Source organism: Suncus etruscus, chromosome 2 (genome assembly GCF_024139225.1).
Source record: "Suncus etruscus isolate mSunEtr1 chromosome 2, mSunEtr1.pri.cur, whole genome shotgun sequence".
In the NCBI taxonomy this organism is placed as follows: Eukaryota; Metazoa; Chordata; class Mammalia; order Eulipotyphla; family Soricidae; genus Suncus; species Suncus etruscus.
The window spans coordinates 133177028-133196644 of record NC_064849.1 but is presented as its reverse complement, the minus strand read 5'-3'; the positions used below and the strand labels follow the sequence as shown (position 1 = coordinate 133196644).

General features: G+C 39.7%; 1 protein-coding gene and 1 pseudogene across 1 annotated transcript in view; both read right to left on the bottom strand.

Moving 5' to 3' along the window:
* The window catches only part of IQGAP2 (IQ motif containing GTPase activating protein 2), a 292564-nt gene that overhangs the window by 26655 nt on the left and 246292 nt on the right, over window positions 1-19617 (bottom strand). Inside the window, 9 exon segments of the mRNA XM_049766526.1 lie at window positions 375-607; window positions 1125-1209; window positions 1548-1688; window positions 3812-4036; window positions 5414-5577; window positions 10921-11070; window positions 14031-14239; window positions 17489-17558; window positions 18721-18792. Coding sequence (XP_049622483.1) covers window positions 375-607; window positions 1125-1209; window positions 1548-1688; window positions 3812-4036; window positions 5414-5577; window positions 10921-11070; window positions 14031-14239; window positions 17489-17558; window positions 18721-18792 — 1349 coding nt within the window.
* LOC126002938 (uncharacterized) lies at window positions 4473-4652 on the bottom strand (annotated as a pseudogene).

The following is a 19617-nucleotide window of genomic DNA, read 5'->3' as shown; positions in this document are numbered from 1 at the left end:
AATTTTTCAGACTCTGGAAACACTACCACCATTAATTTATGTGAAAAAACTCAGTGAGAAAGGGGTTTTGGCCCTAAATCTCATGATACTTAGATTGTTCCCAGTTCTGTGCTCAAGAGTGACTTCTGGTGGTGCTTGGGGAACCATAAGTGGTAAAGGGGCTTCAATGTGGTTGGCTGCATGGAAGGCAAGCACCTTATCTCCCTTACTACCTCTCCAGCCCCTTACATGAAAAATGTTTTATGCATTCCCAGATTCCAATAATGAATTATTCAATTCTACCAAACTGGAATATTTTACCTTTGCAGAGTGAGGAGACCTTTATTTCTATGTACTATGTGTGGAGCTCCTCAAAAGTCCTGAGCCCTTCTCACCTGAACACCCGATATGTTTCCATTAAGTAACTGTTCATAGAGGAGAGGTGCTCATTTTCTCCTTCAAACAGCTTGTTGGATGCCGCGTGCTGAAGGACCTTGGCTACTGAGCCCAAGTTTCTCCTCTGGTCTACATTGATCTGACCTCCCGCGGTCATGTCAATGATATCGAAGCCATCGGGTGCTACAATGGTTGGATTCATGTATCGATAATACAGGAGGTTTCCCACGATCTAGATTCATGTAGAAACAAAGATTTTTTTTAACAAAAATGACACAAATATTTTAGAATACTTTAGTAAAATCAACGTTAATTTACATTTTCAGGAAAGGAGATCATCTAATGAGTCCTAACAAGGAGTTAAGTAAAGGTAGTGAATGTAATCACACATCACTAATACAGTAAGCCAATTTTTTGTGGAGGTAAAAAAAAAAATTACGTGCCATGCCTCAAAAACATCTAAAAGAATCTCATTGTATAAGGTCTTTAAGTGAACTCAGAATACTCAATTATCAGATAGTCATTGGAAATAGAAAACCTACAGATTATAGATATTCATACATCAGGATAAAAGCTCTTACAAACTGGAATGTTGGCAATTATTTTTGGGGTGATAGATAGTGCTAGGGATTGAACCTAGGATCTTTTGGGTGAGAGAGGCATCACTGAACTCCATCCACCCCAGCTGGCAGAAATTTTGATCCTACATCCCATGGGAAACTATGGTGAGATTACCCGTGAAGGTCTACCTTTAAAAGCTCATCTTCTGTTGCATCAGGAAATTTCGCATGGATGGAATTCTTCAGTACTTTGGCTATATACCTCAATCCATAACTACATGTGAAACGTGACAAAAGAAAATCATGAAAAAATGCTAAGTAAGGAAGAAAACACAGCAGCAACTATTGCAATCAATCAAAGCTAGGCAGGCTTCTAAAAATTAAACATAAAATGAGATGACAGGGGAACCATAGGCGTGGCACTGGGAGCATCCCTAGTTAATGTCCAGTTCTGTACTATATTTTTGTGAGAATAAGGAAACAAAATGTCAAAGCCAGCAAACTTCCCAACAGTCAGCAAGCTTTGTGGGGCAATTCCCTTTCTTCGCCAGAATGGGCTATTTTACATAGGAACACATAAATTTCAGCCAAGAACTTTACTAGGCAACTTACGGTAGCAAGTCAAGGTTAGAAATGATAGACTTCAAGACTTTGCTGGTTACGTCCCTCAGGTTCTCAATGGAGGCCTCCAACTTAGCTTTCACTTCTGGATGAGAGAGCGCTTGCTCTGTGGTGACGTCGTAAGGCAGTTTACTGAAATACAATGAGAACTTTCAGTGCACTGGAGGCACAGGCACTGTGCATAGTATCCTTGCACAGTCAAGTTTTGAAATAAATGAACTGTCTGGATGTCATGACCAAATGTTCTCTGAGAGGCCCATGCTCAGCTATTATCTTCAGCTCCCAGGGCAGCTGGAATGCAGGGTTCTTCCAGTAAGAGAACAGTTATGCCATATGAGATGGTTAACTTTCAGTCCCCTTTTTTTCTTTTTTGGTTTTTGGGCCACACTCGGCAGTGCTCAGGGGTCACTCCTGGCTGTCTGCTCAGAAATAGCTCCTGGCAGGCACGGGGCACCATATGGACACCGGTATTCGAACCAACCACCTTTCATCCTGGATTGGCTGCTTGCAAGGCAAAAGCTGCTGTGCTATCTCTCCAGGCCCTTCAGTCCCTTTTTAAAATTTTATAGTCTTTGCTAAGGAGAATGGAAAACAAGCAAACAGACTTATCACAGGAAAATAAAAGCATGTAAGTTAGGGTCTTAAACTCGTGGCCCGCGGGCTGTTTGCGGCGCCCCGTACAGTATTTTGTGGCCCTGCCCTAGAGGAATCTTTTTTTGTTTTGTTTTGTTTTAGTTGTTTGGGTCACATCCCCAATGTTCAAGGCTTACTACTGACTTTGCACTCAAGGATCACTCCAACTTTGCCTCCTGCGGCCCCCAGGTAAATTGAGTTTGAGACCCCTGATATAAGTGAACAAGAAAATAGGAATAACTTAAATACAACCAATTTTTTATACCTCCGTGCTTAGCTTTCAAAGTCCTACATTCGTGTTTTTCTGTTAACTTAGAAAAAGGGTCATTACACTTGATTACCATCAAAAATCTTACCACGAAAATTTATTTCTCCATGTGAGTAAACTGATTTCTATAGTTACTTAAGGTTCTATTACATTATGCAAACATTTACTTAACATGCTCCGCAAAGCAAAGTGTTTTGACTTTCCTCTATATTTTACCAGTACAAATAGTTCCATGTAATCCTTTGGGCACATCATTATTACTCAAGACATCCTTTCTCGGGAAACAAAAAGCTGGGGCTGTTTAAAGATTTACAAATCACCATCAGTGTTTTTCAAAGTAGATGATACCCCATCTTTCTGGGTGTATGTGCACTGGGTCAATCCAGGTTGGGAGCAACAAGAAACTCAGGTGTAACAGGAGAGAGCAGTTGTTTGCTTAAAGAAGGAGGGCAGTAGTCAACTGTGCTATCCCTGAGTTCTACCCCTGATTTTTATTTTTATTTTTAATCCCTGAAAAGCTAGGGTAGGTCAAATGCATTTGAGAACATCAGGCCTAGACTAAGCCAAACTGAACTGGCTTTAAAACAAAATTCTTTAATTGAATCATGAGATACATAGTTACAAAGTTGTTATTTGAATTTCAGTCATACAACACCCAGCACCCTTCACAGTGTACATTTTCCTCCACCAATGCCCCCAGTTTCCCTCCCACTCTCCCCCTGCCTGCCTTTGGGGCAGACCTTTTTCTGTTTTTTCTTTCTCTTCCTTTTTTCTTTTTAGACAGTGGTTTATAATATTGTTATTGAAGGGATATCATGCAAATCATATATTACTCTATCTATATTACTCTATCTCCTTTCAGCACCCTGAACTGGCTTGTTAATGTTTATATGTTAAAGCAATTCACTTGGTGTATAAATATAATTAAACAAGTAAATAAAATTTATTTAATAAAAATAAAATAAATTAATAAAATATCAATAAATTAATAATATAAATAATAAACACATAAAATAAAATAAATTAAATATAATATTTTATATGTAAAAGCTATGTATTATTGGGTGAAGATATAATTTCTAGTCTAGATTTAGAAACATTAAGAATAGTCAAGACAAAGAATGAAGGACAATGTGGCTTTGGGGAGCAAATGGAATTTAAATGTGAAAATATGTGACAGCAAGAAGAGCAAAAAATCTAAGAAAGGGACCTGAACAGCTACATTATAGGAAACTAAAGTTTTAGACTGAAAACTGAACAAGAGTTTGTTCTTTTCAGAATTTGCACAGCATAAGTATTTTTGTAAGAAAGTTGGTAATGTGGCTGAAAGCCAACAGCATCTTGGCTTTGTTACCTGGCTTCTCCAGTCTGGCTCTCTAGTTGGTTTACCCAGGCTTTGTACACCTCGACGGGGCTTGTGTTGATGATCAGGGAATGGTCATTGATGATATCCTTCACCACTGGAGCCAGGAGCTGGCGCAGTGTGTTTTGCCCACGGGTACCACGGTTGAAGCTGACCACCATTTTGATGACTGTGGGGTTCCCAGTGACGATGTCTTGTACCTGGTCCACCTTTGACCTGAAACAATCCCAAACCAAAATAAAATGTTTGCCTCTTGAGACCTTTGATTAATTTTTTATTTATTTTGGCCATACTAGTAATGCTTAGGTATTAATATAGGCTTGTTGCTAGTGTGGTCACTCTAGACATTCTTCAGGAAACCATATGCAGGGGAAAGGATTGAACTCAAACCTGGGCCTCCACTAAGCTCTCTAGCTCCAAGATGAAAGTTTTCAACATATTCTTTCTGGCAGGCAAGACCTATTTTTCTCCATGAAGATCAAATAAGTCACTTATTAAGTGAGTGAACTGGAAAAAACAAGTTCTTACTCCATCTCCCTATTCCAAAATCCATTTAAAATATATTTCTGGGCTTGGAGCAATAGTGCAATGAGTAGGGCACTTGCCTTGCACAGTCAACCTGTGCTCAGTCCCTGACATCCAATATGGTGCCTTGAGGACTGACACTAGTTGATTCCTGATTGCAGAGCCAGGTGAAACCCAAGCACTGCCAGTTCAGGTATACAAACACACCTGGCAAACAAGATATTGCTCTCTGAGAGAGGATGTATCAGATATTAAACTGATAAGAAGAAATATCACACCTAATCTTAGCCAAAGGCTAAAAAATTTTTGTTTACTATTTGATTTTTGTACCATACCTGACTGTACTCAGGGCTTATACCTGGCCCTTAGCTCAGGAATCACTCCTGGTGGTGCTTATCGGATCACATGGGGATGCTAAAGATAGAAGCCTGGTCAGCTGAGTGCAAAGTAAGAGTCTTACTCACTTAACTCTCTTCTCTGCTCCTCACAGAGTTTTTAAAAAATTGCCTCGAGTCAGAATACAAGCAAAAAAACAGCTCTCAAGTTCCAGTCTGAAGGGAAGACTAGCAGTTATTGGTATCCTTTTCCATTTATGGCTTCATCACCAGGTATTTTAATTACATTTTCTCATTGACTTTCAGAATATTTTTGGTTTTCAGTTACCAAGTCTAAGTTAACACTAGCAAAGATATCACTGGTAGGAGAAAGTTGTACTCAAATGTGAGTATGTTAGAAATTTCTCAAGAATTTAATGTATTTTTGGGACTGGCGAAATAGTAGAAGAGTTAAGGTATTTACCTTGCTCATAATACTGGTTCAATCCCTGGTACTACATATGGTTCCCCAGGCATCACCAGGGTGATGCCTGAGAACAGAACCAGAAGTAAGTCTGAGCTTGTATCACTGGGTGAGGACCATATCAAAATTAAGTACTAGAATTCAGTATATTTTAATATGTACAAATAACTTATAAGAATATTTTTTGAGTTATCCTAAAAAACCAGAGATAGCCACAAGTAGGAAAAGGAGATATTCAGTATGATTTTTATCTTCTATTTCTATACATACTGTATTTCTTCTTCCAGAGCAGTTTTAAAAAGCTTCAAGAGTAGATATTCTTCTCGCTGATTAGAAGCATAATTATATAGTGTGAAAATAACAGTATCCATAAATTTAGTTGACTTGTTCTGTGGCATCTGGAAAATCAGCTTAGCCAGGTATAATGGATTGGTCTTTTTATTTTAAGGAAAAAAAAACATGAAACTATGTTAACATATTAAATCAGAGAGACATACTTAATTTTGTACATTTAAATGAATTCATATATTCTTTACATATAGGCACAAACACATACAAGAGTACCAGGTCTACAGACTAAGAATTATCAGGAAGTTATATTAAAAAGTTACAACATGGGCCCGGAGAGATAGCACAGTGGCGTTTGCCTTGCAAGCAGCCGATCCAGGACCAAAGGTGGTTGGTTCGAATCCCGGTGTCCCATATGGTCCCCCGTGCCTGCCAGGAGCTATTTCTGAGCAGACGGCCAGGACAGCCAGGAGTAACCCCTGAGAACTGCCGGGTGTGGCCCAAAAACCCAAACCCCCCCCCCCAAAAAAAAAGTTACAACAGGATTTTAATAATCTTTGTCACACGATCTATTTAATGCAATGTATCTTTAAAGTGCACACTTTACACTGTTAACTGTTTTGAGTCACATACTAGTATTATAAAGCGAAGGTAGCCACTATAATGTGGAAGAGAGTGAAAATGAACAAGTACCCAGCTAAACTTATTATCCCAGAAGGAATAATAAATGAGGAGCAGCTACCCCAACCTGATTTGGAGAAGGAAAGAAAAGGCCTGCTTATGTGGCAATGGGCTGCGTAATGATTTCCAAGGGTAAGGAGGCATATGTGAGGTAGGAAGCTGATGAAAAGAGAGACTGTCAGAGTGGAGAGGGAAACCAGAAGAAAGAGAAGTCATTCTAAAAGATTGAAAAAAACAAAATAACCCACCTTTCAGGAATGGCAAGGAGCTCTGCAGACTAGGAATGGGATGAAATCCCTTAGGTGCTACACCAGTTTTCATAAAAATATGGGTATTTGGGCCTAGCTAGTTCAAGGATTGAGTACCGGCTTTGCATACACACAACCCTGGTTCAATCTACATATGGTGCACTGAGCTCTGCCAGGAGTGATCCCTGAGCATAGAGTCCTGAGCACAGCTGGGTGTCTGCAACCTCCATACTCCCTACTCACAAAGAAATATGTTTTTTTTTTCTAGTAGCTACACCAACCAGATGAGAAGAAAATATGTAAGAGAAAGTATTTACATAAAAAAATTTAACATTACACTTCTCTTTGGAGAAGAGAAGGAAACTAGTATTCATCTAATACACCCATGCAGTTTATCTCTAAAGCATTAAGCCCAAATTTAGACTTACTTCACTATTTAGATTTCACATTCCTAAAGATTAAATGTTATCAACTCATTTAGAAAGCTTTGGAAAACTCTCTATAGCTCTAGAACAATTCTGTCTCCACACTAAAAGGATGGCTCTGAAGAAAGAAAATGTACTCAAAGGCTAAAGGGTTATCAGAGGCCTTGAAGCTGGACATTAAGGCTTATGCTAAAGAGACTCACCAAAGGCAAAGCTGAATTAGCTAAAAATTCTTGCCAGGCTGTAATTAATCCAGGCCAGTTGTGTTTCTAAATGTGGGCTAATATCTCCAAAAAGAAAATGGAGGGGCTGGAGTGATAGCACAGCGGTAGGGTGTTTGCCTTTCATGAAGTCAATCCAGGACAGATGGGTGGTTCAAATACTGGCATCCCGTATGGTCCCCCGTGCCTGCCAGGGGTGATTTCTGAGCACAGAGCCAGGAGTAGCCCCTGAGTGCTGCAGGGTGTGGCCCAAAAACAAAAACAAAAACAAAAAAAAGGAAAAAGTGGAGAAAAAGACACTTCACCTGAAAGTAACTGGATTCCTCACTTTGGGAGTACTTGAGATATAGGACACAGGGGAATTATTCTCAACATGCTCCTACTTTTTCCTCCTTCCTGCTTATGGAAGAGGGCAAGCCATACAGGTTTTAGAACAATGACTATATTTTTGCTTTTTAAAATTTAATTATTATTATTTTTGTTTTGGAGCTATACTTGGTGTTGCTTAGAGGTTACTACTCCTGGATATGCACTCAGTGATTACTTCTGGCAGTGCTCAGAGGACTATATGCAATGCTGGAGATCAAACATAGGTTAGCTGTTTGGAAGGCAAGTGCCCTACCCACTGTATTATCTCTCTGGTTCCTAGTTTTGCTCTTTTTCTATGACTATAATTTCTATTCAAAATCTCACACCAGATGATGAAATTTTAAAAAAGAAAGTTGCCACCTCTACCTGGAGTTCATTGATGTTAAAAATGAATAATGCCCGATATTAAATTACCATGCAGATAAAAAAAAAATAATCTTCCCTGCAGTTAGGAGTCAAGGAGTTATGGCTAGAGTTCAGACTTTGCATGCAGGAGACCAGGAATCTCAAGATTTGCCAAGCTCTGGTGGAATGTCTTCCTGAAGACTTGGGGTGTAAGTACCTGCTGTCCCCTAAGAAGAATCATTTTTGCTTAAGCTCTGTTCCCTGAAAGCCTGGTAGTTGTTAAGCAATGGTTTCCAAGTCTGTTTTTTTTTTTTTTTTTTTTTTTAACATTTTTTCCTTCTATACTGCCACATGGTGGCCATCTGTTGTGTTACAGTTGCTGAGAAAATTGCAAATTTTATTTTATTTAAAACCATTTTATTGAGATACTGAGATTTCCAATAAAGTTAATCAAACTTTCTTTCTTTCTTTCTTTCTTTCTTTCTTTCTTTCTTTCTTTCTTTCTTTCTTTCTTTCTTTCTTTCTTTCTTTCTTTCTTTCTTTCTTTCTTTCTTTCTTTCTTTCTTTCTTTCTTTCTTTCTTTCTTTCTTTCTTTCTTTCTTTCTTTCTTTTTCCTTCCTTCCTTTCCTTCCTTCCTTCCTTCCTTCCTTCCTTCCTTCCTTCCTTCCTTCCTTCCTTCCTTCCTTCCTTCCTTCCTTCCTTCCTTCCTTCCTTCCTTCCTTCCTTCCTTCCTTCCTTCCTTCCTTCCTTCTTTCTTTTTTTGGCTTTGGACTGTTCAAGTGTTACTCCAGACTCTATACTCAATAATCACTCTGGGTGGGGTAAAGGGACCATATGGGATGCTGTTGATTGACCCTGGGCCAACAGCATGTAAATGCATGTATGTACTATCCTGCTGTCTGTACTATTGCTTCAGCAACAAATCACATTTTCATGAAGATATCATTCCAACAACAAAATCACATCCTGCAAGTCCACTACCCTTCACAGTGTCCCAAGGACCATTCCCACCTCTCACTCCAATGTAAGCTTAGTTCTATAGAAAAAAATCTTCAGATCTGATGACTTTGACCATGTTTTTCCCTTACTATGTTTCTTTTTCACATCGTATATGGGACAAATATTTCTCTCTTTATAAAAACTTTTGGTGGAGGTGGTGACATCTACACACACACAGATGAATAAATCTAATCTCCTGAAATTACATACTCAAATTTATGTTAAAGATAAATTAGTAAAGTAAAAATTTTTTTCAAAATCAAAATCGTTTTATACAGATAAATTAAAAATTAATATTATGAATACTTATGTGCTAATTCATTTTAAATTTTACATTAAATAAATCATATGATGGGCCCGGAGAGATAGCACAGCGGCGTTTGCCTTGCAAGCAGCTGATCCAGGACCTAAGGTGGTTGGTTCGAATCCCGGTGTCCCATATGGTCCCCCGTGCCTGCCAGGAGCTCTTTCTGAGTAGACAGCCAGGAGTAACCCCTAAGCACCGCCGGGTGTGGTCCAAAAACCGAATAAATAAATAAATCCTATGAGTGTAAAATTAGAGTGAAGAGATAAAAAAATTTAAAGGAAATCTAAATAGGCTTATAAAAGTGTATTTTACCATAAGAAAGAAAATGGGGGCCCGGAGAGATAGCACAGCGGCATTTGCCTTGCAAGCAGCCGATCCAGGACCAAAGGTGGTTGGTTCGAATCCCGGTGTCCCATATGGTCCCCCGTGCCTGCCAGGAGCTATTTCTGAGCAGACAGCCAGGAGTAACCCCTGAGCACCGCTGGGTGTGGCCCAAAAACCAAAAAAAAAAAAAAAAACAAAAAAAAAAAGAAAGAAAATGGGCTTTATGTTGGAAAATATTTTATGGTATACACTGTTTAAGGGCCTGCATCAATACACAAAAGAATATAATAAAGATCTCTATGGATATAAAAAACCCACCTGATATATATATATATATATATATATAACATTTAAGACAAGTGAAATGTCAAGTCATTGTTGCAAATGTATAAATTTCCTTCACAAGCCAGGAACAAGCAATACTTTCTTAATCTAGTAGAGGGCACCATAAGCGCCATGAGTGAATGCCATACTCAATGTCAAGTGCTGAGAAGTTTACTTGCCTTTAAAGAAGCTTAAGCAAATAATTTTTTCTTTTTTTCTTTCTTTAATTAATTTTTTATGGTCACAGTTGGAGGTGCTCTGGGCTTACTCCTGGTTCTTCCTCAGAAATCACTTCTGGTAGTGTTTGGGGGACGCTATGGGGTACTGGGAATCGAACCTGGTCAGATGAGTGCAAGGCAAGTGTGGTTTCCTATCTACTGTACTCATCGCTCAAGCAAAATATTTAAAAAATGGCCAAAATTAATATCACATCTCTCCTCAGAGGTCTGCCACTTTATGACCTCTCATCCCTCAATCCAGGGACATCCTCAAGCAGAGTCAGACATTTCCAGACCTTGTATGACTTACTACATAGTACTGTCTCTCAAGAAAGAAGCCCCAGCCTCTTTTGAAAGACCTTGAAGCAGAAGTCAAGTTTATACCCATCACTAATGATTATTATGTTTTTTCTAGGCCATGAATATGTGTGTATGTGGGAGTGGGTAGGTGATAAGGTCTACCAAGTTCACCAAACTAGTAAGTTTCCACCTGCTCTATGGTAGTAATTGACCATTCCTGTTCATTTAGAGCAGAGCTTCCCAGTCTGATTTGTCATACTGCTCTCCAGAAAATAAATTTTTAAAAATCAGCACTTTCCTAGAAGAACACTCCCTTTAATTGATCAAACAGAAAGTGCCTTCTATTTGCATCTAAGGCTATCTCCACCCCTCTGGCTTGCACTGTCCCAGTGCCCCACAGGAAGATGGAATGGGAAAGTTTTCTTGTTCCCTCACAGGCTTCTTAATTTTCCAGGGCTGGAGCAAGAATGAAATGAAGCCATGTACAAAATGAAACTAGATCACCAGCATCTCATATAGTCCCCTGAGCCCGCCAGGAGTGATTCCTGAGTGCAAAGTCAGAAGTTACTACTATGTACAGCTAGATGTGGCTCCAAAACAAAATCAACCAAACAAAAACAGACTCTTCCTTCATAGGTGCTCAAAGCAGAGTAAGGACAGCAGAAGTCTAGAACAAGAGCTATTGGAATTCACCACAAAAAACATAGTGGCTGGGGAATTATTCTTACCTGCAAAAGATAAAACAACTGTTGGTACGTTTCTAGTTTTTTCCTCTTTTCCTTACTCAAACTTTTGATACCCTGGTTGTCTGTATTATTTAGTATCTTCATTTCTCCACTTTTTTTCTTATTCAGCTTCTTTCTGTGTGAAATCACATCCTGGAAGGAAAAAAATTTGTTTTCATTTCATTAAAGTTTTTGAGTCTGGTACTCAGCCTTCCCCCATGACACACACCCAGAAAAGGGGCTAGAGAGAGGAACATTTCCATTCTGTCAAGAACTGACAGAATTATCTTATGGCATTTGCGTGGGGGCAGGGTTCTTTCTGGGGGTGACAAAGATATTCTAGAATTAAGAGATACAATGGCTGATCTTGTAATGATACTAAATATCACTGGCTGTACATTTATAAAGAGCTGGATTATATCTTATTTTTGTTTTTGTTTTTGGGCCCACTCGGTGACACTCGGGTTACTCCTGGCTATGCGCTCAGAAATCACTCCTGGCCTGGGGGACCATATGGGATGCTGAGGGACTGAACCTCGGTCTGTCCTAGGTCAGCCGTGTGCAAGGCACACACCCTATCGCTGCACCACCACTCCAGTTCCTAGAGCTGAATTATATCTTGGCCTATAAAAGCATTTGCAAAAAGCTATTCAATACAGCAAGTAAATGATAAAAAGAAAATTTCTTTTTATTTTATTTTGGTTTTTTGGTCACACCCAGTGGTGCTCAGGGGTTACTCCTGGCTCTGCCCTCAGAAGTCACCCCTGGCAGACTCCAGGAGACTCCAATTTCCTGTGGTTACTCCCCTTGCCTTTCAGTTTTCTCAGCATAGAGGAGAAACCACTTAACTTGACTTAACCACTTACTTCTGACCCAGAGAGGGATTTCTGCTAAACTAAAGGGAAATTAGACTTAAATTTCATTTACATTTTGTTTATTTTTGGGCCACATTTATTGACACACAGGTACTATTTCTGGCTGATTGTGCTTATGACTCCTGCAATATTCAGGGGACCATTTATAGTGTTGGGGACTAAACTGGTTTTGGTTGTGTATAAAATAAGTGCTTAATCATTATGCTATCTCCCCAATCCCTTCATTTATTTATTTATTTTTTAGTTTTTGGGCCACTACCGGTGATGCTCGGGGTTACTCCTGGCTATGTGCTCAGAAATTCCTCCTAGCTCGGGGGACCATATGGGACCTGGGGATTGAACCCAGGTCTGTCTTGGGTCAGTCGTGTGCAAGGCAAAATGCCCTACCACTGTGCAATCACTCCAGTCCCCCTTCATTTATTATTTTTAAAAAGCAACAGGTGTTCTCCTCGCATTTCACAAATATATAAAATGTATTCAAGATGAAGAAAGGAAGTATTTTATCACCAGAGGCAAAGAAGAATTCTACGCATGCAGCAGTCAGGTAGGTAATCTTTTGTACATAAATCCTGTGACACCCCTAGAGTGAAGAATGTAGAAGGGAAGAGGAAATTCTTTCTCAAAACATATAAGAAGAAAATGGTACCGAAAACAATGTCTTCTGAAGCACAGGAACGATAGAAGAAAAAAGCGGGGTTTTATTATCATGAAAGCAGCCTAAGTAGGGGAAGATGTAAGGATATCCACAGCACTGGCTGGAGAGAAAGCTTCAAAGAGATGGGGGGGGGGGTCCCTGGTTTTATGCCTGGCGGAAATTAGGGTGATGTAATTGTCTGTATGTATTGAGTAGTTTTCCAGGAAAGCTAACATATGCTTAGGGGGCGGGTATGTTTCACACGTTTGGTTGAGAAACATATCGTTAATATGCATCAGATATACAGAAAACGAGGAGATGTCCTCAGGAGTGTGCCTTTGAAAACTCAGAGAAAGGGGATGGGAAGTAGAAGAGAGCTTCCCTATGCAGTCCCTGCTGACCTGAACTGTCTCTCGGGACCTGAACTCCTGATCAGCACAGATGTATTTGTGAGGCTCTGACTCGGTCCAGGAAAGCCCAAAGAATGTAGCAAGGAGTCTACTCCCAAGCAAGGGGAGCAAATGGAAACCTCAGGCCAGTTCACTTTTGTTTTCTTGGAGGTGCAGGGACTTTTGGGCTACATTGGCAGTGCTCTGGAGATATTCTTGACTGTGTTTTAAGGGTTCAGTTCTGGCAGTATTCAGGTACCTGAATATGTGGTACCTGGGATTGAATCAGGGTTAGGTACATGTAAGGCAAGAGTCTTAATCTCTGTACTTGTCTCTCTGGTCCTTATTTTTGCTTAACTCCTGAGAATCCTTCTAAATCTGGGACAAGTAAAAGAGGGAACAGAGTTTGGGGCAGAGAATAGACCACTATAATAGTTGGAAATGATCACTCTGGACAAGAACTAGGAAATGAAAGGAAGTAAAGTGAAGTGATAAGTATAATTCCTTTCCTTTCAGTAACAGTATAGCAAACCATGGAGAGAGAGAGAGAGAGAGAGAGCGAGTGAGAGAGATAGAGAGAGATAGAGAGCCTGATACAGAGGCAGGCTGGAGGGCTGGGGCATAATTGGGGAAGTTGGCAGGAAATGAACATCATTAAAGGATGGGTGTTGTGACATCTTAGGACTGAAACTCAACTATCAGCATCTTTTAAATTGTGTTTCATGGTGATTTAACTTTTAGAAAAAGGGCACAGAAGCAAAAACTTTTGATCATTTGATTATAACAGCATTTTTTTTCATTGTATATTCTATCAATATAGACATAACCATTCTTTGTTGTAGGGTGAGAACCACTAACTCTGTGAAAATAAGGGTGATCTTATTCATTCTGGATTTCAAAGGCTCAGAACTAAGGGGCTGGAGCGATAAGCACAGCAGTAAGGATGCATTTGCCTTGCACGTGACCAACACAGGACAGACCCTGGTTCGAATCCTGGCATCCCATATTGTCCCCCGAGCCTGCCAGGAGCGACTTCTGAGCACAGAGCCAGGAGTAACTTCTGAGTGTTGCCGGGTTTGACACCCCCCCCCCCCCCGGCCAAAAAAAAACCCCAAAACCCTCACAAAATCCAAAGGCTCAGAACTGAGCCAAGAGACACTATTACTGTGCTTCTGATTGCCTTTGGGGGACCCAAGTCCTACAATCCCCACTGACCTCGAGTGTGATTCTGTTCTTCACCAGGAGCCCAATCTTTATGTCCATCAAGTTTAGGTCTTTCTCCAGCTGTTGATTGGATCTGATCTTGGTTACCAGCTTTCCCCGTAACCGCGCTACTTCCAACTCTTCATTGACATCCAAGTCACTTTGGTCCAAAAGGTGTACAAATTTGCGTACAACTGATAATGGAGGTTTTTCAGAACCAACTGAGGGGAAGGGAACAGGCGTGACTTTAATTGGGTGTGCTAGGAAACCAGACCTTTAAATTAAGCAGGACCAGAGAAAGATACAACATGTATATTTGATCTGAACTCATTCTGGCCTCATGTAACATTTGGGCAAGGAAATAATTTATCATCCAAACAAATGTAGCTCATCAATAATGTCTGACCTCAGTATTTCCTAGTATTTTTATTTTTTTTGAAGTGATAACAGGTTTTATTTGGAAATTCTGAGGAATGGGAGAAAGAGGAGAAAGAAAGAGTATTGCGTTCAAGGTAAAATGTGAGATTTGCCAAAGGCAAAGTGAGTCCCAGAACACATCCCGGTGTGAAAGTAGGAGAGGATAAAAGTACACATCTCAAGAGGAGAGATGCAGGTCACGTACATGGGCTGATAACACACAGGAGCAGCACTAACACAGGGCCCAGGAAGCACATGTGAGCTAGGATTTTCTAGTAGCTGAGCACTCCCTTATCAGCCCATTTGCACACAGTTCCCCGGACTCATGTCTGAAAGATAATTCTATCTAGCCACGCCTCATTGTTGAAGGACAGGGAAAGAATGTGAATGTAAGACCCTGAGTGAGTCAGGGTGCACAAGTCAGATAAGAGATTTCTCTTCTTGCTGCAGGAAACAGAAGGCTGTCTCTCAGCCTCAACCACCTTTGGGAAGAGGCAAAGGCCAATGATGAAAGAATGCTGGGGCAAACAGAAATCTATGGGAGGATATATGGATTCAGTGTTTTTCTTGGAAGAGATAAAAGTAATGGAATGGTGGGCTTTGTCTTTCAGCCTGGACCATGGGAAGGCCTTCAGAACCTAGGAAGCCCATTCGCCATCCAAGAACATTTCTATTAATCCTAAAAGGGCCTTCCCTGAATATTTTGAACATTAGTATTCTAAACTGGGGGAGCGGTTTGGAGTCACATCTGGCAGCCAGGGGTTACTTCTGGCTCTGTGCTCAGAAATCACTCCTGGAAGGCTTGGGGGACCATATGGGATGTCGGGAATCGAACTGGAGTCTGTCCAGGGTTGGCTGCATACAAGGCATTTTCTATCACTCCAGCCCTATTTGACTTTTGAAAACAAAACAAAACACACCTGCTTTTCAAGATTTAACATACTGACACTGCTGCTGCAATTTGTTAAACCATATTCAAGTGTGAGCTACCTGTATGCACAGCTATGTGCTTGACACATGACAATGACACATGATTTAGGGAGTCCATGAATAAACTATCTAAACACCAGAATGAAGTGACTTGACACAGCAATGAAGATGACATGAAAGAGTTCTGTCCAGATGAGTTCTCCTTAAAAACCAGCCTCTGCTGCACAGTTAAGACACTATTAAATATTTCTTTGGCTTCAGGTTGTTTCTAGGAGGTTGTTACACATAAGGAATGAAAGGCTAAACTATTATCTACCAATAGCATGAAAAAAGTATGAATGGCCAAATTTAGAATCATCTGGACTCCTGAGGCCATGGATGATGCTCTTTATTGGAGAAGGAATCTGGCTCTTGGGCCTTGTAACTAAAACAAATGTAATCAAATGAATATCAGTATCATTGTGACCAACAAAACGTGTTACCAAGAATCCAAGAATTATCAATCATACATGTATCTAGAAAAATCAATGTTAAACCACCTTCCACGTGCAACACAGTAACTACTCATTTGAGTGTACTGAGGTTCAGAAAACACCCTGCAAATTCAGCCTTCTTAATAATAACTACCACACCTGAGACCAATAAAGACAGATGATACTGAAGAGACCAGTCAACTTTGGTCCCTCCGTACTGCATACTAAATTTTAAAAGCCAGTGGAATGAGATGTTTTCTTCAGCTATAGGTAAAGCCAGATATATAAGGCTTCTTGGGCCTTTCCCTTAGTGATCAGAAATTTTTGTTTTCTTAGTCATCATTTAGAGACTATAGACAATATAGGGCTTGGCAGGTAAACTACTTAACAGGAATTGTAACAAGAAAATGGTTAGTTTTCTTTTGTGTTTTGAAGTGTGGGAGAGTGATAGTTGACCCATACACAGCTATGCTCAGGCTTACTCCTGGCTCAAGGGGTCTCTTCTGGGTTCTCATACATGTTTCAGGGATCAAAATGGGACCAGTTGCACACAAGGCAACCTGTGTGTTAGAAATAACACAAGCTCATTTTCATTTCTAAGATACTAAATGTCATAGCTTTTTGCTCTCTCAAAGCTACTTTTGAATCAGCTAAATAAAATATAAAATAATGTGGATAGTGCTAATAGATTTACCAGACAGCTCTTCTCATTTAATCTTTTTTATTTTGGGGGGAGAGGAAGGAGACCTCTGACAGTACTCTGGACTTACTTCTGGCTCTGTGCTCAGGGATCACAACTTAATCCTAAGACAAGAGATTTATTACATGTATACTCTTGTCATCATTAGGATATTCAAAGTTTAGTCTAAAAAGGATTATCTTTAATAAACGAAAAAACAGTAATGACCCCATAGAGGAGTGACGTAAGTAGAGATGATACAATGCGTTATAATGACTTCTGGATGAATTTCAAGTTATTTTACTATTGTCAAACTTCCTACCAAACAAGAAACCAGAACTACTGGGAGAAGCCAAGGTGAAGAGACAGAAAAATGTTGGTAGGGGATAAGACTATGCTTTCTATATATGTCTTCCTTATTTCTATTTCCAAAATTCTATGAGCAGGAGGAAGTCAGAGGCCAGTAAGCAAACAATTCAAAAGTTAGCTTAACTTCTTGGGTCTGGAGCAATAGTATAGTGGGTAGGATATTTGCCTTGCACACAGGGGACCCAGTTTTGATCCTCAGGAATCACTCATGATCCCCTGAGCATTGCCAAGTACTCCTGAGTGCAGAACTAGAAGTAATTCCTGAGTGTTGCCAGATGAAGGCCCACCATCCAAAGCAACAATAAAAAAGTAAGCTTGGCTTCTTTTTTGACATCTGCGTTAGATTCTAGACTCATTCAAGAGAACATCTGAATGAGCATTTATGCAGACTCTGTTCCTCTTAAAGAAGGAATTACACCTACTCCCCCTTCAACACTTTCACTTGTAATGGGAGGCCCATTCCTGACAACACAAATTCCTTTCATTTCCAGAAGCTGAGAGGATCAGAATCTCCTGGAAACAATGGTACCCTCTGGCTGTGGAGTAGCCTCTGAGAGGATTAACCTAGAATCTATACTGAGTTTGAGATCTCTCACACTTACCCAAGGTCTTGTAGTCATCTCTTGCTTTGCTTGCTCTCAATAGTGACTGTATTTTCACAATTTCATTTTTCTGCAAAAGATGGAGAACAATCATGACCTTTCAGAGTCCCAGCCATTCTTCTCTTTTATAGTACAGAACTATTTAAGAACAGACCGTATTTCTATGTAGTATATTAACTGTCTGTTTTTGTGTTTTCTTTAAAGAGAGGATATGTCAGCTGAAAGTATAAACAAGATGTGTGGGAACTCTTTAAATGGAAAAGGCCTGAAAAAGAATTTTAGAACCAAACTTAGCTAGTACAATCTATATAATATCTAGCCACATATCTATACTTCAAGGACCCTGAAAATAATTCCTTCTGATGGGCCCTTTCTTTGTGTTTGCTGGTGCCAAAAATCAAAAACTTAGAAACTTACATCCTCAGCACACTTCCACTGAGCTACCCCTCTGGCCCTCTCTAACTTTTATTTAAACAGAGTGGTTAGCTGTTATAAAAACTACACATCAGTGTTAGAAAAAATATTTCTAGGCTTTCCTCTTCAGCATTATTAGCCTACCTGTTTCCTCTCACCCACTTCCATCCAGTCTTGATGGAGATACACTTTTTTTTTAATTTTTATTTTAATCAATTTATATTTTTAGTTCCTTTATTTAAACACCATTATTACAAACATAATTGTAGTTGGGTTTCAGTCATAACAAGAATACCCCTCTTCACTCGTGTAACTTTCCCATCACCAATGCCCCCATCTCTTCCCTCCCCACCCCCTGCCTGCATTTGAGACAGGTCCTCTACATCCCTCACTCATTGACATTGCTATAGTCTCACTCATCTACGGTTTTTTTATTTTATTTTTTAATTATATATATATGTATATATATATATATAAATAAATCCTTCACCGATTTTTTTCCTTCATCTTCATCTATGGTTTTTAAGAATAATTAAAGACATTGAAATAATTCCCAGAGGGTTGGAAGGACCGGCTCAAGATATGGAGCTCACCACAAAGAGTGGTGAGTGCAGTTAGAGAAATAACATTGACTGGAGAGATGTTAATGCAAACATTAACTCTATATAAAAGTACTACCACATCAGGTTCTGAGATCTCTCTTCAACTCCCTTGGTTCAGTTACAGCATTTAATGAGAACGCTGCCCTTACTACCATCCCACCAAGTACATAGCTCATTCTCAGCCTGGATAAAAATTTTTGCACACAGGTCTCTTACATGTTCTTCAAAATACTGTAGCCGTGAAAGATAGCTTTTCCGTTGTTTTACCATCCGGAACCAGGACTGAATCTAAAAATGAATTACATAAAAGAAACATAAAAAAAATGAGTATTTTTAATGCAATCTTTCTAAAACTAATTTTATCTGATAAAATAAAAAAACAAGACTTATCCTACTGTATTATCACTCCAGGCCACAAAAACACTTTAAATCTCACTGTCTTAAGTGCATAGAAGTGAAGGTGATGTCATTCTATACTATTCAGCTCAACTGTTAATAAATAAAAATCAGGAGTCTAATACATTTTGCTGTCAAGGAATAAAATTAAGTACCAGGTTTCTTCCAACATGCCCTCAAATGTAACCATAGTATTTAGGTCTTTACACAAAATTATCTAAAAAGGTTTCAAGGATGGACCAATAGTTTTTAGATGTGTTAGGGTGAGTATAAGATCTTTCATTAAGGAGCTTATGCACTAAGGATTAAGACTAGAGATATCTAAACTTATTTGGCCTACTGCCGACTTCCCCCTCCCTTCCCCTCCCCTCCCCTTCTCCTTCCCCTCCCCCTCCCCTCTCCTTTCTTTTCCTTTCCTTTCCTTCCTTTTTCAAAAAGAGATTAACTCAGCAGTCCCCCTGAAAATTTACCTTAAGCAAACAAATGGAAAGTTCCCTGACCCTCAAACTGCACCTAAGAATACTACTGACTCCTTGGACTATACCAGCATGTGCCTGGGGTGGCAGGATATCACCCACTTTGGGAAACACTATTTCTTTTTTTCTTTTGATTTTTGGGTCACACCTAGCAACGTTCAAGGGTTACTTCTGACTCTGCTCAGAATTTGGTCCTGGCAGACTTGGGAGACCATATGGATGCCAGGGATCAATCCTCGGT